The sequence below is a fragment of the Nerophis ophidion genome, linkage group LG27, assembly GCF_033978795.1.
Source record: "Nerophis ophidion isolate RoL-2023_Sa linkage group LG27, RoL_Noph_v1.0, whole genome shotgun sequence".
NCBI classification, from domain to species: Eukaryota; Metazoa; Chordata; class Actinopteri; order Syngnathiformes; family Syngnathidae; genus Nerophis; species Nerophis ophidion.
Window position 1 is genome coordinate 33967930 of NC_084637.1, and position 25125 is coordinate 33993054.

At 42.2% G+C, this 25125-nt stretch overlaps 2 protein-coding genes across 14 annotated transcripts in view; both read right to left on the reverse strand.

Moving 5' to 3' along the window:
* LOC133544038 (ras-related protein Rap-2a-like) overlaps positions 1–11752 on the reverse strand; it is a 15994-nt gene extending 4242 nt beyond the window's left edge. The window contains exon 1 of the mRNA XM_061889058.1: positions 10905–11752. Within this exon, the coding sequence (XP_061745042.1) occupies positions 10905–11218 (314 nt within the window). The 5' untranslated portion in view covers positions 11219–11752. The remainder of the gene's footprint in view (positions 1–10904) is intronic.
* Positions 11753–14449: 2697 nt separating this feature from the next.
* Positions 14450–25125, reverse strand: part of mbnl2 (muscleblind-like splicing regulator 2) — a 102001-nt gene continuing 91325 nt past the window's right edge. For all 13 annotated transcript variants that reach the window (XM_061889045.1, XM_061889046.1, XM_061889057.1 and 10 more), the window contains one exon: positions 14450–17299. In XM_061889045.1, coding sequence (XP_061745029.1) covers positions 17172–17299 — 128 coding nt within the window. In that variant the 3' untranslated portion in view covers positions 14450–17171. The remainder of the gene's footprint in view (positions 17300–25125) is intronic.

The window sequence follows — 25125 nt, forward strand, 5'->3', positions numbered from 1 at the left end:
GTAGTTAACGTTAGTCGTATACTTAACAAAACATCCAGTAACAAACGTGTCCGCATCGTTCATCTTACAGCCACTTGGGGGGAGCAGTGAGCAGCAGCGGTGGCCACGCCCGGGAATCATTTTTGGTGATTTAACCCTCAATTCCAAGCCGTGATGCTGAGCACCAAGCAGGCTCCCATTTTTATCATCTGTGGTATGTGAGAACCCCCTGCTGTGAAGCCCCCTGAGATGTTCTGGTCCCCACCCTCTTCCTGCTGACCGCCTGCCATTAGACACAGCATCAGTGCGGCGTGAAAAGGCCGCTTTGAAGTTACCCCCCCAGCCCCCGCCCTGCGTTGTTGCACGCGAGGAGATGATCAGATTGCACGTTAGCATGCTCGTCTTCCACTTTACACAACTCCTTAATGGACGCCGCATGTCTACTTGGCTGCCGACCACGCTCAATTCCATTAAGTTCTGCTGGGATAGTTCATGAATCTCCACCGCCTGTTGCCGCCGCCGCCAACTCAGCAGAAAGGCAGCTGGTCGTGACGCCATGTTGACGAACGCAGCCTGCAAGCCAGGCTGCCTCGTTGGACGAGTCCGCTGTAAGAGGCATCTGGCGGCGGTCATAGGGCTGGCCGTTGACCTCGCCAATACACGGGAAACCAAACATTGATAAATGTAACAATATCTGCATCAAGTCAAGGATGAAGGGGACATTTTCATACATCGGATTAGAGTTGTACAATATACCAGTAACAGTGTAGTATCGTGGTACTTGAATCAAAAATGGTACTATACTCTGTTTGAAAAGTACCGGTTCCTGGGCATGCTGTTTTTCTGTGTGTACGTGACAGTAGTTTGGGACCATTCACCACGCTATGCACCGAGCCTCATGGTAAGTACGATCTTCCTTCAGGCAAAATACTACCACTTTGGTCCACTAAAATCAACCAAAACTGGAAGTTCTTTTTGGGGCTTTAACCATAGAGCAGTGATCCTTAAAGGGGAACATTATCGCCAGACCTATGTAAGCGTCAATATATACCTTGATGGTGCAGAAAAAAGACCATCTATTTTTTAACCGATTTCCGAACTCTAAATGGGTGAATTTTGGCAAATTAAACGCCTTTCTGTTTATCGATGACGTCAGAATGTGACGTCGCCGAGGTAACACACCCACCATTTTCATTTTCAACACATTACAAACACCGGGTCTCAGCTCTGTTATTTGCCGTTTTTTTGACTATTTTTTGGAACCTTGGAGACATCATGCCTCGTCGGTGTGTTGTCGGAGGGTGTAACAACACTAACAGGGAGGGATTCAAGTTGCACCACTGGCCCCAAGATGCCAAAGTGCCTGCCGCCAGACCCCCATTGAATGTGCCAAAGTGTCTCCACATTTTACTGGCGATGACAGACATGGCACAGAGATGTATGGATAACCTGCAGATGCATTTGCAACCATTAAGTCAACAAAATCACAAAGGTGAGTTTTGTTGATGTTGACTGCCAGCTAATCGATGCTAACATGCCACGCTAATCGACGCTAACATGCTATTTACCGGTGATTACAGACATGGCACGGAGATGTATGGATAACCTGCAGATGCATTTGCAACGATAGTCAACGAAATCACAAAAGTGAGTTTTGTTGATGTTGACTGCCAGCTAATCGATGCTAACATGCTACGCTAATCAATGCTAACATGCTATGTACCAGCGGTGCTAAAGCAGACATGCCACAGAGATGTATGGATAACCTGTAGATGCATTTGCAACTATATCACGTTTCCTTCCACCCACATTTAATGCGAAACAAACACTTACCATTCGACGGATTTAAGTTGCTCCAGTGTCACAAGATGCGAAAGTCCTGATCGTTTGGTCCGCACATTTTACCGCCGATGCTAACGCAGCTATTCGGCCATGCTATGGCTATGAATAGCGTCAATAGCTATTCGCTCAATAGCTTCAGTTTCTTCTTCAATACTTTCATACTCCAACCATCTGTTTAAATACGTGCATAATCTGTTGAATCGCTTAAGTCGCTGAAATCCGAGTTTGAATCCGAGCTAATGTCACTATATCTTGCTGTGGTATTCCCATTGTTTGTTTACATTGGCAGCACTGTGTGACGTCACAGGGAAATGGCCAGTGTCTTCGCAGAGAGCCGAAAATAAGGCACTTTACAGCTTTATTTAGGGATATTCCGAGACCGGTAAAATTTTGAAAAAAACTTCAAAAAATACAACAAGCCACTGGGAACTGATTTTTATTGTTTTTAACCCTTTTGAAATTGTGATAATGTTCCCCTTTAAATTTCAGCACAAGCACCAGTAATGGTACATAAGCTCCATCTAGTGGTACACCGAGGAATCAGTTATTATGCGCAATTCATTTTATTTGATACATTTTTTAAATACACAAACTGTTCAAACTGTGTGTGATGTTCCCGTGGCCAAAAATAATGAATACACTTTTAACAAAATGAGACCTCTACCTTGTTTTTAATCACTACTTAGGCCTACTACGCCACTGTATTTTAATGTTGGTCATTATGGTGGCACTTGGAGGGCCACATGTTTTATAAGGTTTGAAAACCACTGCTGTACAGGATTATATTGGAGGAAATGTAGTTTTTAAATAAATCTTCAATAAACATAATTTAAATGTGACAGGAAAAAGATAGAAATGGAATTGAATACATAAATGTGTTTGTAAATGTCACTAACTTTTCTAATGTACAATTACATAAAATGCAATGAGGGTCAAGCAATTCTAGAAACATGTTTCTACTTGATTTTGATTAAATAAATCAATAAATCATAAAACAAATAAATCGTAGCACAACTTATTCATGAAATACTTAAATAAGTAATGAAATAACTAATTGAATTTGTGAAATAATTGAATACATTGTGAAATAATGAATTAAAACATTGTATAGTTAAATAAATCATTACACCTTTAAAGCGCTAGTAAAATAATGAATTAGATAATTATATAAATCTGTAAATAATTTATTAAATTGTGAAATAGTTAAATTGTGAAATAATTGAATTGTGAAATAGTTAAATCTTGAAATAAAAAATAAATCTTGAAATAACTAATTAAATTATGAAATATATACATCATTAAACCTTGAAATTATAGATACAATTGTGTTATAATTAATTAGATATAATGAAATGTATTCTTAAATAACTAATGAAATATTTAAATTGTGAAATAATTAAATCATAAAATAACTAAATCAATAATCAATTACATGAATAAACAATAAATGTAATTGTACATTAAATACATTAATGTCAAATTTAACAACACAAAGATGTATTTAATTCCAAATATAAGTAATTTTAACACATTCAAGTAATTATTTAAAGATTTTTTTCCCATTTGACCCTCCAGAGTTAACATGTAAATGTGCCCCAATAAACACAAAGTTTTTTTTTTTTGGTCATTTTATAAAAGGTAAACATGGTGGGCTATAGGATACTAGGAGCTGGCAGCTACACAACAGCTAAGCACACAATAGCACACAAGCTAGACATGCTCAATAAATGTCCTTAGTAAATAATAATTGCAGTCTAAAACAGCACATTTGTCAATATATCCATCCATCCATCCATTTTCTACCGTTTATTCCCTTTGGGTCGTGGGGGCGCTGGTGCCTATCTCAGCTACAATCGGGCGGAAGGCGGGGTACACCCTGGACAAGTCGCCACCTCATCGCAGGGCCAACACAGATAGTCAATATAAACAAGTATCAAATAATTGTAGTTAACGTTAGTCATATACTTAGCAAAACATCCAGTAACAAACGTGTCGGCATCGTTTATCTTACAGCCACTTGGGAAGGGAAGATTAAGAGCTATTCAGTAGGATTCAAGGTCCAAGCTATTGAATATGCTAAAAAGAACAGTAAGCAGCTATGTTTTATTAATATACCGTAGCTGCGTGTGTCAAATATGAGTCATTAAATGACTCCCGCCTCCTGGTGGTAGAGGGCGCTAGTGATCCTTATGGCGACTACTCGGCAGCAGAAGAAGTGACAACAAGCAGCAAGAGTGAGCAGCGATCCTTTATTTTTTTCCTTTCGCTTGCACTTTTAACATGGAGGATTACATATCTAAAATAAAACAGTTTTCTAAACTGGACTTTCAATCGAAGCAGGAGGTAATAAAGGAAGATCTCCATCGAGACAGAGAGACTTTTAAAACTGAAGAAAGATAAGGAAGACTTCTATAAACAAGTTATCGATGCTTTTGATCAGAAGGAGCTGCACATGGACTTCATTTATAAGTAAAGGTAAGACCATAATAACGTTTTTTTGATTAAATGTGCTTTTCATGATGGTATCCTTACATCACACTCATTTATAAGCACAGGCCTAAATTTACTGCATGCCTTTGGTAAGAGTCGCAGAGAGAAGAGGTTTTAAAATAATTAGCGCATGCTGGCCTTTTTTAAATTAATTAGCGTCCCGGCGGCAATTCAAGGAAATATGGTACCAAACGTGTGTATGATTCCTGCTGATATCGTATCGCATCAGTATCGGACAACATTCAAGGATCCAGTATCCTTATGGGAAGTGAAAAAGTTGTATCCTACATAATGCTTTGTCTCACTTTTAATATATTGTATTTTTGCAATATGATGAGGGCCAAACACATCATAAGGCGTGATTCAAAAAAAGACCCCCAGGCCGATGGTTGGACCCCCCGTCGCTCTTTTGCTGTCTTCTGCGTCTTCAGACAGATGCTGCGATTATATAAGTCTGCATCTCACGCAGCAGGAAGCCAGCTGAGATTCAGAGCAGTGTGAAATAAAAGCATGAAGTATTTATGGGCCGGAGGACAGGCTCCCCCTCCATCTTGGCGGCGTCCCCCCCGGCTGTGACGTCCCCCCCCCGGCTGTGACGTCCCCCCCCCCGGCTGTGACGTCCCCCCCGGCTGTGACGTCCCGCCCGCGTGTCGCCGCTGACGTCAGAAGAAGTGAGACCACGTTTAGTCAAGAGCAAACGCTGACTTTGAGTCCGTATCCTCACCTACTTCCTGTGCTTTTATTTTGTCATCTGTCATCTTGTTTTACTGAAAAATAAAAACATTGTCATTTTTTTTTTACAACGCCCATCAATGACATCATTGACTCTGCAGTTCAAAACTTGTCGGATAGAAGATCTTTGACTGGCGTTTTTATCAGTAGATTCTTTAAAACTAGCAAGGCGCTCCTGTCATATAGAGGATCTGTGACCGTAGGGTTCTTGCAGTAGGCTAGGTCCTTAAAGGGGAACATTATCACAATTTCAAAAGGGTTGAATACAATACAAATCAGTTCCCAGTGGCTTGTTGTATTTTAAAAAAATTTTTTTTAAATTTTACCGGTCCCGGAATATCCCTAAAAAAAGCTTTAAGGCTTGATTTTCGCTATTTGCGATGCGACTATCCACTTCCCTGTGACGTCACACAGTGCTGCCAATGTAAACAAACAATGGGAATACCACAGCAAGATATAGCGACATTAGCTCGGATTCAGACTCGGATTTCAGCGGCTTGAGCGATTCAACAGATTACGCGTGTATTGAAACGGATGGTTGGAGTATGAAAGTAATGAAGAAGAAACTGAAGCTATTGAGCGAATAGCTATTGGCGCTATTCATAACCATAGCATGGCCGAATAGCTGCGTTAGCATCGGCGGTAAAATGTGCGGACCAAATGATCAGGACTTTCGCATCTTGTGACACTGGAGCAACTTAAATCTGTCGATTGGTAAGTAAAGGATGTAAAGGATCTTTGACTTGCGTTTGTGCAGGAGGTCCCAACAAGAAGCCAAGCATTCTTGTCGTATAGAGCAGTGGTTCTCAACCTTTTTTCAGTGATGTACCCCTGTGAACATGTTTTTAATTCAAGTACCCCCTAATCAGAGCAAAGCAATTTTGGTTGAAAAACGAGATAAAGAAGTAAAATACAGCACTATGTCATCAGTTTATAATTTATTCAATTGTATAACAGTGCAAAATATTGCTCATTTGTAGTGGTCTTTCTTGAACTATTTGGAAAAAAAAGACATAAAAATAACTAAAAACTTGTTGAAAAATAAACAAGTGATTCAATTATAAATAAAGATGTCTACACATGTATTGTAGACTGGAAGAGTTAGGGCTGCATGGGATTCTGGGTATTCGTTCAGTTGTGTTTATGTTGTGTTACGATGCGGATGGTCTCCTGAAATGTGTTTGTCATTCTTGTTTGGTGTGTGTTCACAGTGTGGCGCATATTTGTAACAGTACTAAAGTTGTTTATACGGCCACCCTCAGTGTGACATGTGTAGCTGTTCATCAAATACTGTATATCTAGCAATAACACGAGTGCGTCTTACATGTCTTGCACACTGTCAGTTCAGGATGTAGGGGGCGCTAAAGGCAGTGCCATTATGGCACCCCCTGAATATTGCTGATCTGGTAAAAATCGACAGGGGCTTCGAGAGAATTGGTGCCCTGAAGTTCAGGGGTCTCCCAGGAAAATTGGGGACGTTGGCAAGTATGACGCTGTCAAGTGCCGTTTACATTAAAGGCCTAGTGAAATGAAATTTTCTTATTTAAACGGGGTTAGCAGGTCCATTCTATGTGTCATACTTCATCATTTGGCCATATTGCCATATTTTTGCTGAAAGGATTTAGTAGAGAACATCCACGATAAAGTTGGCAACTGGAGAAAAGCCCTGCCTCTACCAGAAGTCGCAGACGATGACGTCACATGTTTGATGGCTCCTCACATCTTCACATTGTTTTTAATGGGAGCCTCCAACAAAAAGTGCTATTCGGACCGAGAAAACGACAATTTCCCCATTAATTTGAGCGAGGATGAAAGATTTGTGTTTGAGGATATTGATAGCGACGGACTAGAAAAAAAAAAAAAACAGTTAAAAAAAACGCAAATGCAATGAGACGGATTCAGATGTTTTTAGACACATTTACTAGGATAATTCTGGGAAATCCCTTATCTTTCTATTGTGTTGCTAGTGTTTTAGTGAGTTTAATAGTACCTGATAGTCGGAATTGTACGTCCACGGGTGTGTTGACGCCAATGTCTCACGGGTGTCAACGGCAGCTGTACGGACGGCACAAGCTCAGCTGATATTTGGTGAGTGGCGACTTTTTAACCACAATTTTCTCACCGAAACCTGCTGGTTGACATTCCGTCGTGATTCAAGTTTGCTTGACCGCGCTGTGATCCATAGTAAAGTTTCACGTCCAGGAATTTTAAACAAGGAATCACCGTGTGTTTGTGTGGCTAAAGGCTAAAGCTTCCAAACGCCATCTTTCTACTTTGACTTCTCCAATATTAATTGAACAAATTGCAAAAGATTCAGCAACACAGATGTCCAAAATACTGTGTAATTATGCCGTTAAAGCAGACGACTTTTAGCTGTGTGTGTGTGCAGCGCTCATACTTCCTAAAAACCTGTGACGTCACGTGTACACGTCATCATTAAATAAATAAATAAATGGGTTGTACTTGTATAGCGCTTTTCTACCTTCAAGGTACTCAAAGCGCTTTGACACTACTTCCACATTTACCCATTCACACACACATTCACACACTGATGGAGGGAGCTGCCATGCAAGGCGCCAACCAGCACCCATCAGGAGCAAGGGTGAAGTGTCTTGCTCAGGACACAACGGACGTGACGAGGTTGGTACTAGGTGGGATTTGAACCAGTGACCCTCGGGTTGCGCACGGCCACTCTCCCACTGCGCCACGCCGTCCTGACACGACATTTGCAAGAAAAAAGTCCCGGGAAATTTAAAATTGCAATTTAGTAAACTAAAAAGGCCGTATTGGCATGTGTTGCAATGTTAAAGGCCTACTGAAAGCCACTACTAGCCACCACGCAGTCTGATAGTTTATATATCAATGATGAAATATTAACATTGCAACACATGACAATACGGCCTTTTTAGTTTACTAAATTACAATTTTAAATTTCCTGGGAGTTTCGTCTTGAAAACGTCGTGTAATGATGACGTGTACACAAGACGTCACGCGTTTTAAGGAAGTATGAGTGCTGCACACACACACAGCTAAAAGTCCTCTGCTTTAAGGTCATAATTACACAGTATTTTGGAGATCTGTGTTGCTGAATCTTTTGCAATTTGTTCAATTAATATTGGAGAAGTCACAGTAAAAAGATGGAGTTGGGAAGCTTTAGCCTTTAGCCACACAAACACACAGTGATTCCTTGTTTAAAATTCCCGGAGGTGAAACTTTACTATGGATCACAGCGCGGTCAAGCAAACATGAATTACGACAGAATGTCAACCAGCAGGTTTCGGTGAGAAAATTGTGGTTAAAAAGTCGCTTCTTACCGGAGAAAAGCTGAGCTTGTGCCGTCTATAAAGCTGCCGTCGACTCCCCTGAGACACTGCGCGTCAACACACCCGTGGACACACCCCTCCGACTATCAGGTACTATTAAACTCACTAAAACACTAGCAACACAATAGAAAGATAAGGGATTTCCCAGAATTATCCTAGTAAATGTGTCTAAAAACATCGGAATCCGTCCCAATGCATTTGTGTTTTTTTTTTTCTAGTCCGTCGCTATCAATATCCTCAAACACGAATCTTTCATCCTCGCTCAAATTAATGGGGAAATTGTCGTTTTCTCAGTCCGAATAGCACTTTTTGTTGGAGGCTCTGTCCCGCCAAATTTCTTCCCCCCTACAACCCCCCCCCATTTACTTCCAGGGTCATGATTAATACAGACGTTTTGTTAACGCTATATTCTAAAAATATAACGGTATATTCTAAAAATATAACGCTATATTCTAAAAATATAACGCTATATTATAAAAATATAACGCTATTTTATAAAAATGCAGACGTTTTGTCAACGCTATATTATAAAAAAAAAAAAAAAATTTAAAAACACAAGCTATGGGATGACACATTTACTTCCGGGGTCACGTTTCCTCTTTTGTCATCTTATAGCTTGTGTTTGTAAATTGTTTTTTTTTTTTTTTTATAACATGGCGTTAACAAAACGTCTGTATTTTTATAATATAGCGTTAACAATACGTCTGTATTAATCATGACCCCGAAAGTAAATGGGGGGGAGGGGTTTGTAGGGGGGAAGAAATTTGGCGTGACAGCTCCCATTAAAAACAATGTGAATATGTGAGGAGCCATCAAACATGTGACGTCATCGTCTGCGACTTCCGGTAGAGGCAGGGCTTTTCTCTTAACACCGAAAGTTGCGAACTTTATCGTGGATGTTCTCTACTAAATCCTTTCAGCAAAAATATGGCAATATGGCCAAATGATGAAGTATGACACATAGAATGGACCTGCTATCCCCGTTTAAATAAGAACATCTCATTTCAGTTGGCCTTTAATATTGCAACACATGCCAATACGGCCGGTTTAGTTTACTAAATTGCAATTTTAAATTTCCCGCTAAGTGTCGTGTTGAACACGTCGCGGTTTGATGGCACGTATGATGACACGTATGATGACACGTATGATGACACGTATGATGACGCGTGCGTTTTACGTCTCGGGTTGTAGCGGACATTATTTTCCAGCCCGATCCCAGCTATAAGTAGTCTGCTTTAATCGCATAATTACACAGTATTCTGGACATCTGTGTTGTTGAATCTTTTGCAATTTGTTCAATTAATAATGGAGAAGTCAAAGTAGAAAGATGGAGGTGGGAAGCCTTTAGCCTTTAGCCACACAAACACACGGTGATTCCTTGTTTAAAATTCCCGGAGGTGAAACTTTACTATGGATCAGAGCGGTCAAGCTAACATTGTTCCCGACCACTTGTCAACCGGCAGTTTCCGGTGAGAAAATTGTGCTATAAAGTCGCCTCTTACCGCAGATCAGAGACTTTGGCATCAAGACACCCGTGGCCACACCCCTCCGACTATCAGGTACTATTTAATCTCACTAAAACACTAGCAACACAATAGCAGATAAGAGATTTTCCAGAATTATCCTAGTAAATGTGTCTAAAAACATCTTAATCGCTCTCACTTGCCCTCGCCTGTTTTAAAAATGTTTTTTTCTAGTCCTTCACTATCAATATCATCAAACACGAATCTTTCCTCCTCGCTCAAATTAATGGGGAAATTGTTGTTTTCTCGGTCCGAATAGCTGTTTTTGTTGGAGGCTCCCATTAAAAACAATGTGAAGATGTGAGGAGCCATCAAACATGTGACGTCATCGTCTGCGATTTCCGGTAGAGGCAGGGCTTTTCTCTTAACACCGAAAGTTGCAAACTTTATCGTGGATGTTCTCTATAAATCCTTCCAGCAAAAATATGGCAATATGGCCAAATGATGAAGTATGACACATAGAATGGACCTGCTATCCCCGTTTAGATAAGAACATCTCATTTCAGTAGGCCTTTAAACTTGCGGGCCGCACCAACATTAAATTATCATATCAAAGTGCGGGCCGCATAATAACGTCTCGCGGGCCGCATGTTCGAGACCCCCGCTTTAGGGCATGTTCCCTCCTTCCCTGAGAAGAAAAGTTTCAATAAAAAAAGGTCCCAGCCCACCTTCCCATAACATTCTGCAATATTTCCCAGTGGGCTCACAGCCAGCCTGCTATAAAAATACTTTTTGGACTTTCATAATTCAGCAGAGAAGGGTCCAAAAATGCCCCCCCCCCCCCCCCCCCCCCCCCTCTCCCCCCCTCCAGCTGTGGGATGATCTCAGTGGATTTGTTGAGTAATGGACTGAGTGATCAGGAGCACATCCCGAGTCGGTCATGTGTGAGCCTATCCCAGCCTGGGGGGGTCAGCGGGTTCTTCTTCATCCCGCCTCGTGAATGTCGGCGTGTAATTAGCCTGTAATTAGCGCGTCACGTGTCACACACAAGCAGTCAGGTGACCGATGACCTCACCTCTTGACCCTGATGATCTGGTCCCTCATGGGCTTGATGTCCTGGAAGCTCTGCTGGTTGACCAGACTGTAGACCAGGATGAAGCCCTGGCCGTTCCTGATGTACAGATCCCGCATGGAGGCGAACTGCTCGGTGCCGGCCGTGTCCAGGATCTCCAGCACCGACGGCGACGAGTCCACCTCGATCTCCTTCCGGTAGAAATCTTCAATGGTGGGGTCGTACTTCTCGATGAAGGTCCCGGTGACGAACTGGACCGTCAGGGCCGACTTGCCCACGCCGCCGCTGCCGAGCACCACCACCTTGTACTCCCGCATCGCGCCCCCCCCGCCCCGCCTTCACATCCGGCACATCCCCGCCGTCCTGCGCTCACGCCACGGCCACGACGCGCGTACTGCGGCGCGGGCGGAGACGGTGGTGCGTTCAGGCTCCAACAGAGATGAGACGGTGGTGCGTTCAGGCTCCAACCGAGATGAGACAGTGGTGCGTTCAGGCTCCAACCGAGATGAGACGGTGGTGCGTTCAGGCTCCAACCGAGAAAAGATGGTGGTGCGTTCAGGCTCCAACCGACATGAGACGGTGGTGCGTTCAGGCTCCAACCGAGGTGAGACGGTGGTGCGTTCAGGCTCCTACCGAGATGAGACGGTGGTACGTTCAGGCTCCTACCGAGATGCTCCCATCCATAATGCAATACGTGTACGTCCTTCTCCCAGTGGCCGACCACGACACACCTTCCACTCGGCTTTGTTCCGAACTGTGCGGCTTTTAAGGCGAAAGGTTTGTCTTTGAGGTGACAAAAAAGTGCAGGGAATCCACGCCTCTGGATCGCATCCACTGCACGTTTCCGGCCTGCATGAGGGGCGATACATGCCACGATCCTCCCTCATGTATCGACACGATTCTACTTTATTATTTTTATTACATTTCTCTGACAAAAACGAGCTTGATAATAAAAATAGGAAATGTTCTTCATAAACCAGGTAGAACTAAACAGATACATTTAAATAATTACTAAACGACATGTACAATGTGACAAAAACGAAAATGTGGGCGATACCACTATCGGTACTATCGATACCGTCTCAGTGTCGGTCTGGGATCTACCCTAGCGTGATGAGATCATAACTTTTTGTCATGTTTTATTGTTATTATTTATCTTCACAACTATCTGTGAATGTATAGAATATGCTTGCTGTTTTGTGAGCGACTTGAATATCGATACCAGGCCAGTGTCAGTATTGGAACTATACTACAAGTTTAATGAAATCATATTTCTCAAAATTAGATTCTATATTCATATTCATGTTTAATGTGTATTCATTATACATATATATATGTAGAAAGTTTATATTTATATATATATATGTATATACATACATATATGTATGTATGTATATATAAATATGTTTGTATGTATACGTATGTGTGCATATATATTTATGTACTATACACACACACACCCACGCACACACACACACACACACACACACACACACACACACACACACACACACACACACACACACACACACACACACACATATATGTGTGTACTTTTTGCTACATAGTATAATACTATAACTTAATAACTTTAATATTTCCAATTACTGTCACCAGGCAGTATTGGAATTAGTGTGATACTAACCCGTGTCAAATGATATCATATTTCTTAAAGTTTATATTTGACAAATACATCTATATTATTTCTCAAACCCATTTTGAGAAATGCCATACACATATTTCAAACATGGATTTTATAATATTGTGTATAGTTTTGCTGAAAATTGCTTTGGACAAACATATATACATATTTACAACATCTGTATTATCGATACAGGTCAGAACTTGGATCGATATGTTGATGTTTTGTTGTTCATTATAGTCTTAATTTTACATTGACATCGAGTTACACGGATTATACTTTATTATTATTATTACATTTCTCTGACATTGGCCCTAAAAACTGAGCCTGATGATAAAAATACATCATTTTCATTTCCATTCGCCGCATTCAAGGACATATTTTGATGTGTTCTTGATAAAGCAATAAATACGAAGTAGTTTAAAGTAAACATATTGAAGCAAGTTAACCACGTCTAACGTGTCAAAACGAGGAGGTGGACGATACGTATGTCGTTATTGTCGACACCAGGACAGTATCGGTATGGGATTGACCATGGTGTGATGAGATATGAATATGCACAGTAATTTCGGTATTTTGGTCAAAACTTGTTTTTTGTGGACAATACGGATATCTATATCATCGATACCAAGGCAGTACCCGTATACAGACAGATCGTTTTTTTTTTTTTAACACTTGTATGTTTTTCTATTCACTATTTACATTCTGTTTGGTTTTTATTTTACAAATATATTCTATATATATACAAAGAATATTCTTTGCTTGATAGTCTATTACGGTTTAGCGATTCCAATATCAATGTTTTCGATACCAGGACAGTATTTAATCAGATTGATATTTGTATTAGTTACATCCTATGTTTATGTTTTATTTTAGTACAAATGTGTTTATTTTTGCCGAAAACCGTTTTGAGCAAAACATACACAAAATATTCACATTTTTCTAATATCGATAATGGGGCAGTATCGTTTTTGGGTTGTATTAGCGTCATGAGATTGTATTTTTTTTAAATGTATATGTTATGTTTATTTCAATAAATATCTACAGTATGTATATTTTTGCTGTTTTGCTTAAAGTGTGTAGGTGGGCGATACGAATGTCAATATATCAATACTTTGATTGATTGATTGATACTTTTATTAGTAGATTGCACAGTACAGTACATATTCCGTACAATTGACCACTAAATGGTAACACCCCAATAAGTTTTAAAATTTGTTTAAGTCGGGGTCCACGTTAATCAATTCATACCAAGGCAGTATCATAATTAGATTGATACTAGGGTGATTCGATCATTTTTTGTAATATTCAGATTTTTTTTTTTTACAAATATCTGTGCATATTTTTGCTATATTGCTCAAAATGTAGAAGTGGGTGATTTGAAAATCAAGATCGTCGATACCAAAGCATTATCAGCTTTGAATTGATACTTTAGTGTGAGTTCGTTTTTAAAAACAAGTCATATCATTTTCATTTTCACAAATACCAGTGCATATTTGTACTATTTTTCTCAAAACATGAAGTTCGGTGATTCAAATATTGATATCATCTGTATCAAGGCTCTATCGGTACTATTCATACATCCAAATGACACACTAGTCCGACAAAATCGAGTTTTTTCAAGTTATAGTTTGTTTGTATTTACAAATATTAGTGTATGTTCTTCTATTTCGCTCATACAAATAGCAAAATAAATGGCAGGCTTATTTTCTTGGTATTTGTACTTTGTTGAGACAAAATCAGCCAATGGGCTTAAAAAAATGTCAAGATATATCGGTGTCGAAGTTTTATTTTTGTTTTACTGTATGGTACTTGTTTTGGATCGATACATACATTGTAGTATCGTCCATCTGTACACGAAAGTGTCTTTTGTGTCAGCTGAACTGATAAAGAGATGGCCAACAAAAAGCTTTTGCTTTTCTTTATTTCCTTCTTTCAATAGATTTTACACTATTGCTGGAACCGAAGAACAAACATTTGACTAATATAAACATATTATAGCACAAAATATATTCCAAAGAATACATCGTTCAGAAATGATGACATTATCGGATGAGGGTGTGTTCGGTTGTCGAGGTGCACAGCAGCAATGATGTCACACAACACACGCCCCGTGCCCCGCCCCCTCCTGCTTTGGCGCCCTCTGCTGGCAAAATCAGGGAACGACAAGTTCTGAAGTCACAGCAGTTTGGTGTCCTTCGCCCGCTTTGGCCTCCATAGAATTAGAATGGCTTTAGTTTAAAAAATATTTATTTGAACTCAAACTCAGGGGGTAAAGAAGAAACAGAAACGGATTTAAGGCCATGTGTCTTGCTCAAAAAGTTGCTTTTTTAACCGTCAGTCAATGGTGACGTTTGGAAAACATTGTTAAACCAAACAAGGTCATCTCCTACACACACCGACTTAGAAGAAAAGGACTTTTCTCCCCAAAGCAAGTTGCCCATTTTGGTTGTCTGATGGTAGAAGCTGCTGTTGTTCCAGAAACATGACGCCTTGAAAAGTGCAATCCTTAAGTGTTACATTGAATAAAACATAGAGTGGATCCTGAAGGTCCTTAATGAACAAAGCAATCGTTTATAAATGATTTAGTTCTTATTTATTCATATATACTTTTTGATATAATCATATAGTCTATGTGATATTGAGTCTATTATTGAGTGACAGCACTATAAGGGGCTGTTTGCTAGTGGAAATGTCATTGTTACAATCTCCGTGAAGAATAAGAAATGTTACTATCTTTACAATCTAACATTTGTACAGTGCTCTAGCAAAGAACAACAACAACAAAACAAAACAAAAAAACAACGACAGAAAAAAGTCAACTAAACAATGTCTTTTACAAAAATACCAAACTTTAGTAACTGCAACGTTTGGTTGCCACGGCAACAACTTATATTGTTATGAAATACTAGCATACTAGAGTGTAAAGTACATCTTTTTGATTTCTCTTTTCCCCCTCACGCTCCCTCTCTCGCTAAAATGTCATCTATACAACACATTATGACTCCAACAACACAATCAACTCACTTTTCCTTGTTATGTTTTCTTACCAGAAGGCCATAAAGGTCCAGTAGCTTATAGGCCCCGAAAGCAGCTTGTCACATGACCTCCAACCATGCACAATAAATTACATTCATTTCGGAGCATTTATCTAGAACAAGAGTAACACCATAACTTACAACAAAATAGAACTTTACACTCCCCTGCCACAAATATGACACACACACACACACACACACACACACACACGCACACAGACACACACTCTCTCAATGTATGAGGACAATCAAATAGAGTAGAACCTATCAGGTCTGATTGTGGATTGTCGATGGTAGGCATCAAGCACCATGAAATGACATTGTTTTGGGCGAAAAGTAATATTTTAAACATTGCGTAACAAATAATTAAATAGAAAAATTGTTTACAAAACAGAAAAAAAATTAAACATGATCTCGACTTGCTTGAAGTGCTAATGAGTGTTGGGGGGCTATGATTCACGCATATGTTGAAAGAAAACACAACACAAACTTTCAACTCTGGAACCAGACTGTGAAAAGAAAGTTACAAAGGTGAAAGACATTCACAACACATGTTGTTGTTTTTTTAACTGTCATTCCTCATGTAAACTACCAGTAAGAAATAATGGTATGCCGTGAAAGTCCAAACATTCTACAAAGCTAGTTCCAGAAAGACACTTGTGATGTCGATGGACAGTTTGCCAAACACGATGTCAGTGGTTGGCGGCCAGCGTGTCTGCAAGATGTGGTTGGTTGGTGAGCGTGTTTAGGCACTTCTACAAGTTTCTAGGATGAAACAGGATTGCCGGAGATGGCGGGGTCGCACGAAGGTATAGTAGCCCTCCAAGTCCACGTTCAAGTCTTCGGCGTTGTCCGATGCACCAAAAGTTTTTGTTTAGCACTTAAAAACCCCTTCAACCCCACCAAACACCTTCTCACCAGTCGCCGGCGTCACTCCATTAGGGGGCCGGCATCATCGTCAGCGACTCAACCACTCGTTTCTGTGTCTGCCGGCAGACAGTTCTCAAAAACACACACACACACACACACACACACATGGCTTGGTATCCCTCCCGACAGGCTTGGTTAAGCCATTGGCACGGACCCCGGCCTTGGGGCTTCTCCGAAGTCAGTGTTTGCTGCTCCTCCGCAAGTCAACGCTGTGTTGTTATTGGTGTGTTAGCCAAGCGGCTTTGGAAAACGCCAAGAACATTCTTCTCCCGGCAGCCACTTTGGCAAAATGCTTCCGGATCAGATTGGAGGTCTTCGCGCCGACGAGAGCCCCACAAAGCCCGCAAGACAAAAAACCCCCCAGAAAAACAAGCACTGGAGGCCATCAAGAGAGCAGAGCGTCAAGTCTCAGGTTTTCTCTGACTTCCACTTGAGTAGAATGCACTGTTTGTGCAAATCAAACATCCATGTGTTGCTAACGCAGGACCATAAAATAAATAGAATGGGTTACAATGACCACTGTGGTACCTGTGTGGTGTGTGCGACTACACAAGATCTTCCTAGAAAGACATACGCTATATATGGTGTGTGTGTGTGTGTGTGTGTGTGTGTGTGTGTGTGTGTGTGTGAGGCCGACACTGCAGGTAGTGCAGTTCAGTGTCACACTCTGAGCATGCAGGTTGCCTCTGCAGGAGAGGTAAGGTAGTATTTACACGGGAGCAGTTGTGGGTTTCCCAGTGCGGCTCCTTCCCACATCGCTCCCTCCGTGGCGTTTACTTCAGGATGATCTGCAGGAGACACGCACACAGGTGTTAGGCAGCGATACCAACAAGCATAGGCGTGCATCCTCCATAAAGTCCCCACCCTGGCGAGCCCCCTTAAATAAATGTCTTGCCCCCTCAAATCAAAATTTGAGAAAGCAAATTTTAATAAACTCACAAAATTACTACATTACAAGTTGACAAAATGGAGGAGTTCAAGTACCTAGGAGTCTTGTTCACGAGTGAGGGAAGAGTGGATGGTGAGATCGACAGGTGGATCGGTGCGGCGTCTTCAGTAATGCAGACGCTGTATCGATCCGTTGTGGTGAAGAAGGAGCTGAGCCGGAAGGCAAAGCTCTCAATTTACTGGTCGATCTACGTTCCCATCCTCACCTATGGTCATGAGCTTTGGGTCATGACCGAAAGGACAAGATCACGGGTACAAGCGGCCCAAATGAGTTTGGGTCTCTCCCTTAGAGATAGGGTGAGAAGCTCTGTCATCCGGGAGGAACTCAAAGTAAAGCCGCTGCTCCTCCACATGGAGAGGAGCCAGATGAGGTGGTTCGGGCATCTGGTCAGGATGCCACCCGAACGCCTCCCTAGGAGGCCACGGGGAAGACCCAGGACACGTTGGGAAGACTATGTCTCCCGGCTGGCCTGGGAACGCCTCGAGATCCCCCGGGAAGAGCTAGCCAAAGTGGCTGGGGAGAGGAAAGTCTGGGTTTCCCTGCTTAGGCTGTTGCCCCCGCGACCCGACCTCGGATAAGCGGAAGATGATGGATGGATGGATGGACAAGTTGACAAAATGATCTGCACTAGCGGAAAAGTCCGCCGAAAAAGGGACACACACGATATAGTAGTGTCGGCTTCCCTCTCATCCCTCCCTCCGCTGTGCGTGTATTCAACATTCCACAGGCTGCGCAGCAGACACACACCCCTCAGCCCTCAGTAAACATCCAATCACTGTTGCAGTATGAAAGTAAAAGAAAAGGAAAAGTTGTCTACATTTATCATATACTTGTTAGGATGGGTGTATTTGTGTAGTCTTATCTGTCATAAACACGTTTATCGTCGCGGACTTTCGGTGCTACAGAGTTCCTTTTTTTTACAACTTGATGAGAGCAGTGACAGCGGAGGCTCTGAGCAGCAGTGGTTTGGAAGGCAGAGAGCCTCCACTGTCCCTGTAACAAGCTACAAGTCATTTATGATGCTGTTAATGAGGGTAAAAATGAAACATAAGGTATAGTCCTCCTCTGCTGTCCTCTGTTCAGAGCGGAGTCCCTAGCAACGGCCCGTTTTACTTAGCAACGGTCTGGCAATTGACTGCTGGAATTCTTTTTCTGTTGTTTTTCTTGTAATTCTACATTGTCAACCTTTAATGTTTTAATCTACATTTTGTAATAAACAAATTATAAGTTTCATTTGATATGACCAAGACACCTAAAAACAAAAACACAGCCGTTTTCATCAATTTACAAGCAAGTGGGCAACACACATACATTGGAGTGAATGAATTTTGTGCCCACGTTCTGTTTTATAAATTAGTTTGAGATTCTTTTTTATCATTATTCATCAGACTACCTTTCAGTTTTGTAAATATTGACTGTAGTGTGTGAAGTCCTACTTTGGGTCAACATTTATTTGAGAGTTAGGCCATCCAGTTAGGATAAATGTTATGTTGTTGGTTGATAAAATCTGGATGAAGGATGTTTTCTTTTATTTTATTCATTTATTTTTATTTTTCAGTTTCCCCCCCTGAGGGATTGCCACCTTATTGTGGTCAGGGGGTTTGTGTGCCTCAGTGACCGTAAGAGCTATACCAGCAGGAGCTTAGTCTTCAGGTGGGACACCCAAGTTGGAAAGGTCTGAAGGTAGAGGCCTGACAAAGTGCAATCCACTACTCCAGGTTGGACAGGTCTGCAGGTAGAGGCCTGACAAAGTGCAATCCACTACTCCAGGTTGGGGTTGGACACATAGCTAAAGACCCATTTCAATGAAGAAAAGCATCGTTACTACAAGCACAGAGAAAAAAGTGCTGGAGCATGATGTGTACACATGATGCCCCCTTCACATTTCTGACTGCCCCCTCATAAAAGCATGCCTAGAACCGCCCCTGGTCCCCACTCATAATACTGGATGGATTGTTGTTTTTGTGGCAGAACACATGAGGTCACCACAGATGCAAAGGCTGATAGGGAAGATGCAGGGGAGTTCTCACACTCATTTATGCTGAGTATTACTGCAAGATCTATGACTTTGTAGAGCATTTCCAGTCTTATGATTATTCATTTTGTGCAAGGCTGCTGCGGTCATTCACTCTCACATCAACTGAGGCGCCTTCATGACACACTGAAATATAGATGTGGGTTGGATTTTTTGGGACCAATCTTTTGGACTGATGCGGCTTATGACATACATATTTATAAACATATATGATCTGCTTCAGCTACAACAATAGATCATTAGTCATTTTTGCGAGGGCTGTCTCCGTGGAGTGATTTGCCCTGAAACCGGATTGAAGGGTTTCACATAGATTGTTAGACGCTAAGTGTTCATTTAACTGCTCCGCAACAATTTTTTCGAGGATTTTTGAAATAAAGGGAAGGTGAGACACCGGTCGGATAGGCGCCAGCGCCCCCCGCGACCCCAAAAGGGAATACGTGGTAGAAAATGGATGGATGGATGGATGGATGATCTGCTTCTTCCTACTTCTTAAACTCTGCTTCTTCTGACTCCTTTACGGACGTTCTGTAATGAAACAACTGGAAATACCTGATGCATTCTGTTGTATCGTATGCATGTTAGAAGTAAACTGAAACTGAACTGAAACATATACATACATACTGTCACACCTATGGATCATGCTTTGTTTTTGATTTTGGACATTCAGTCACGTTTTGCATTTCCTGGTTTTGTTTCCATGCCAACGTATTAGTTCCCACCTTGTCACGCCCCTGCTCTCAGTCCCGCACCTGTTCCTGATTATCACAGCCAGTATTTAAGTAATTTTCTTTCTGTTCATCATTCTGGGATCCTCACACACTCACACGCACCCTACCCATGCTGTCCAAACCTTTAAGTCCTGTCCACAGTTCCATGCCGAGTAAGTTTATATATTTATGCCACAGTGCACTCTTTTGTTTCATGTCTTTAGTCTTGCCATCATGCTGTTTAAGTTTATAGTTAAATTGTCTTTCATGCCCTTGAGCAGGTGTTTTTGTTTCATGTTTGTACTGTTTAGCCAAGTTTCTTCCTCCATTGTGAGCGCTTTTTGTTTATTAAATAAACAACCATGTACTTACATTCATGCCTGACTCGTCCCACATCATCCTTGCATCGAGGAAGCACAAACATCCACAGCCCCAGCCTGACACATACGTACATATATATATATATATTTATATATATATATATATATATATATATATATACTGTATATATATATATATATATATATATGTATATACACAAACCCCATTTCCATTTGAGTTGGGAAATTGTGTTAGATGTAAATATAAACGTAATACAATAATTTTCAAATAATTTTCAAGCCATATTCAGTTGAATTTGCTACAAAGAGAACATATTTGAAGTTAAAACTGACAAAACATTTTTTTTTGTGCAAATAATCATTAACTTTAGAATTTGATGCCAGCAACACGTGACAAAGAAGTTGGGAAAGGTGGCAAAAAATACTGATAAAGTTGAGGAATGCTCATCAAACACTTATTTGGAACATCCCACAGGTGTGCAGGCTAATTGGGAACAGGTGGGTGCCATGATTGGCTATAAAAGCACCTTCCATGAAATGCTAAGTAATTCACAAACAAGGATGGGGTGAGGGTCACCAATTTGTAAACAAATTGTCAAACAGTTTTAGAACAACATTTCTCAACGAGCTATTGCAAGGAATTTAGGGATTTTATCATCTACGGTCCGTAAAATCATCAAAAGGTTCAGAGAATCTGGAGAAATCACTGCACGTAAGGGATGATATAACAGACCTTTGATCCCTCAGGCAGTACTGTATCAAAAACCGACATCAGTGTGTAAAGGATATCACCACACGGGCTCAGGAACACTTAATAAAACCACTGTCAGTAACTACAGTTGGTCGCTACATCTGAAAGTGCGAGTTAAAACTCTACTATGCAAAAAAAAAAAAACATTTATCAACAATACCCGGTAACACCACCGGCTTCGCTGTGCCCGAGATCACATATCTGACTGACTGAAAACACTCCTACTGTATATCGTAGGCTGCTAACAGGTAGGACAGGTTATTAATGGTTTGTTTCTCTGACGCTCATCCTTCTTTGCACTATCTTTCTTAATTACATTGGTTGGGGGGCAGGATTGTGTCGATCTCTAAGGGCTGCTCAAACAAACAGGGCAACTGTAAAATCCAAAGGTATGTTTGTTTCTTGTGTGGGTGAAGTTGGCTCAACAGTGTGGAACACTATATTAACTCTTTGTTCCTGAAACAGCACAAACTTATGAGAAATATTACTTCAACCGTCTGCAGAAAAATGCTGGTAACTAAAATGATGGCTGCAATTCAAAGCACTACAAAAAGTCCTCAACTTACGAGGTATGACTGTATATCTGATCGTTCTTCATACTAATTGAGCTTTCTCATAAAGGTGATGAACACGTATTCATACTGTTTTTCCCGGAAACTCACTTTCTTTACTGGCGCTTTCCTGCAACAAAAAAACAAGCTTCCGGTCCGCTCGGCCACACTCTTAACATCGGGTTGACATCCTGTAGACCCGTGCTTCTCAATTGTTTTCTGTTATGACCTCGCTAGGCGACAGACATCAGTCAATAACCCTCCTGAATGTAATTACTATTGAGATTTTGATAATATTCATTTAGTGATATATACAACAAGCTGTGTGAGTTACATTCTTCACAAACGCCACTGACGACAACTTTTTCAGCTCAACCCAAACCTCTCTTTTCCAACTCCTCGTTTCCTATTGGCTCTGTCTGTTCACTTTCGGCGAAACATCTCCAGTCTCGTAGGTCCTCTGGGTTAAACATCCGGTCCTCCGTGAGAAAACTTTGGAGTGATCTTCGATAATGCCCTCAAATTCACCAAAATGGGCAGCTCAGTGGTTAGTACCAGCTTTTACCATCTCAGAACCCTAGCAAAGACCAAGGACTCTCCCTCCCAGAGCGACCTGGAGACTGCTATCCACGCCTTCATCACACACCGGCTTGACAACAACAATTCACTGTACGCTGGCTTTGATCAGGCATTACTCCGCCGTTTGCAGCTTGTGCAAAGCGCGGCTGCCCGTCTCATCAACAGCACCAAAAAACGTGAGCACATCATCCTGGTCCTGGACTCAATCCACAGGCTCCATGTCTGTTACCGCATTGATTTTAAGGTACTTTTAATTGTTTTTAAATCCCTAAATGGTCTGGCCCCACAATACCTGACCGAGCTTCTGCATCATCAGACCTTGTCTAGAGCGCTAAGGTCAGCTGACCAATTGCTGTTGGCGGTCCCTAGGTCTTTAGCATGGTCCCTAGATCCATGCTAAAGACCAGAGGGGACAGATCCTTTTCTGTTGCCGCCCCTAAGCTCTGGAACAGCCTTCTCCTCCACATGAGGTCAGCCCAGAGCCTGGGTGGGTTTTCAAAACACTTCTTAAGGTCTACCTCTTCTTGCTGGCCTTTGACCTGAGCTGAGTCTGCCCACTAGGCCACCATTTCTAGTCTTAACCCCCAACCCTTCGCTTTAAATTAATTTTTTGTATTTGTCGGACTTTTTATTACTGATTTTTATTAAGCAAATTTTTTACTTCTTATTCGACCCCTTTTACCGTATTTCTTTTTGCAAAATTTTCTTCAGCTCATTATTTGTTTGTGTTCTTTGTTTTCTGTTTCTGTTGCTCTATGCTTTTTTTTTAACCTGTAAAGCACTTTGGTTCAATTTAAAAGTTGTTGTAAACGTGCTAAATAAATAAAATTGACTTGACTTGAGGGCTTCACGGTGGCAGAGGGGTTAGTGCGTCTGCCTCACAATACGAAGGTCCTGAGTAGTCAGGGTTCAATCCCGGGCTCGGGATCTTTCTGTGTAGAGTTTGCATGTTCTCCCCGTGAATGCGTGGGTTCCCTCCGGGTACTCCGGCTTCCTCCCACCTCTAAAGACATGCACCTGGGGATAGGCCCCTCCCACCTCCTAAGACATGCACCTGGGGATAGGCCCCTCCCACCTCTAAAGACATGCACCTGGGGATAGGCCCCTCCCACCCCCTAAGACATGCACCTGGGGATAGGCCCCTCCCACCTCTAAAGACATGCACCTGGGGATAGTCCCCTCCCATCTCCTAAGACATGCACCTGGGGATAGGCCCCTCCCACCTCCTAAGACATGCACCTGGGGATAGGCCCCTCCCACCTCCTAAGACATGCACCTGGGGATAGGCCCCTCCCCCCTCTAAAGACATGCACCTGGGGATAGTCCCCTCCCATCTCCTAAGACATGCACCTGGGGATAGGCCCCTCCCACCTCCTAAGACATGCACCTGGGGATAGGCCCCTCCCACCTCCTAAGACATGCACCTGGGGATAGGCCCCTCCCACCTCTAAAGACATGCACCTGGGGATAGTCCCCTCCCACCTCCTAAGACATGCACCTGGGGATAGGCCCCTCCCACCTCCAAAGACATGCACCTGAGGATAGGCCCCTCCCACCTCCAAAGACATGCACCTGGGGATAGGCCCCTCCCACCTCCAAAGACATGCACCTGGGGATAGACCCCTCCCACCTCCAAAGACATGCACCTGGGGATAGGCCCCTCCCACCTCCAAAGACATGCACCTGGGGATAGGCCCCTCCCACCTCCAAAGACATGCACCTGGGGATAGACCCCTCCCACCTCCAAAGACATGCACCTGGGGATAGTCCCCTCCCACCTCCAAAGACATGCACCTGGGGATAGGCCCCTCCCACCTTCAAAGACATGCACCTGGGGATAGGCCCCTCCCACCTCCAAAGACATGCACCTGGGGATAGGCCCCTCCCACCTCCAAAGACATGCACCTGGGGATAGGCCCCTCCCACCTCCAAAGACATGCACCTGGGGATAGGTTGATTGGCAACACTAAATGGTCCCTAGTGTGTGAATGTTGTCAGTCTATCTGTCTTGGCCCTGCGATGAGGTGGTGACTTGTCCAGGGTGTACCCCGCCTTCTGCCCAATTGTAGCTGAGATAGGCACCAGCGCCTCTCGCCACCCCAAAGGGGGATAAGCGGTAGAAAATGGATGGATGGGTGCAATTGACTTAACTTGGCTACACGTGTGGCCTGTGCACAGTTACTTACTACTTCTACTGGGTAGAAGCATGTCTATTAGATTGAGCACTGCTGCCACCTAGCTGCAGGCTTGTGTGTCGCCGTGTAGACAACAATAATGAACCTCTCCCCTGCTGTTGAAAAAAACACTGCTGTAGGTGTAATGTCAGGCCTTCAAAGTAAGAGCATATCAGTAAAACACATAGGTAGAATCAACAGCAGGCAGTTGATTCTTTTCACCAGCTGGATTGCTTTTTTGGGGGAGAATTGGTGCAATAGCCAGCCTTGTAGTGCGCTGATGAAGTGTAATATTTGGTATTGAATTAGTATGACCGCATAAAAAAAAAAAATCAACCAAACCATGGTTAAAGATGTTTTCTTTACGGCCACAACACCTGACAGCACCTGTTGCGGCTCCTTTTTACACCTGAGCCTGCAGCCTACTCTGATGTTCCCTCTAAGTCAGTGGTTCTCAAATGGGGGTACGCGTACCCCTGGGGTACTTGAAGGTATGCCAAGGGGTACGTGAGATTTTTTCAAAATAT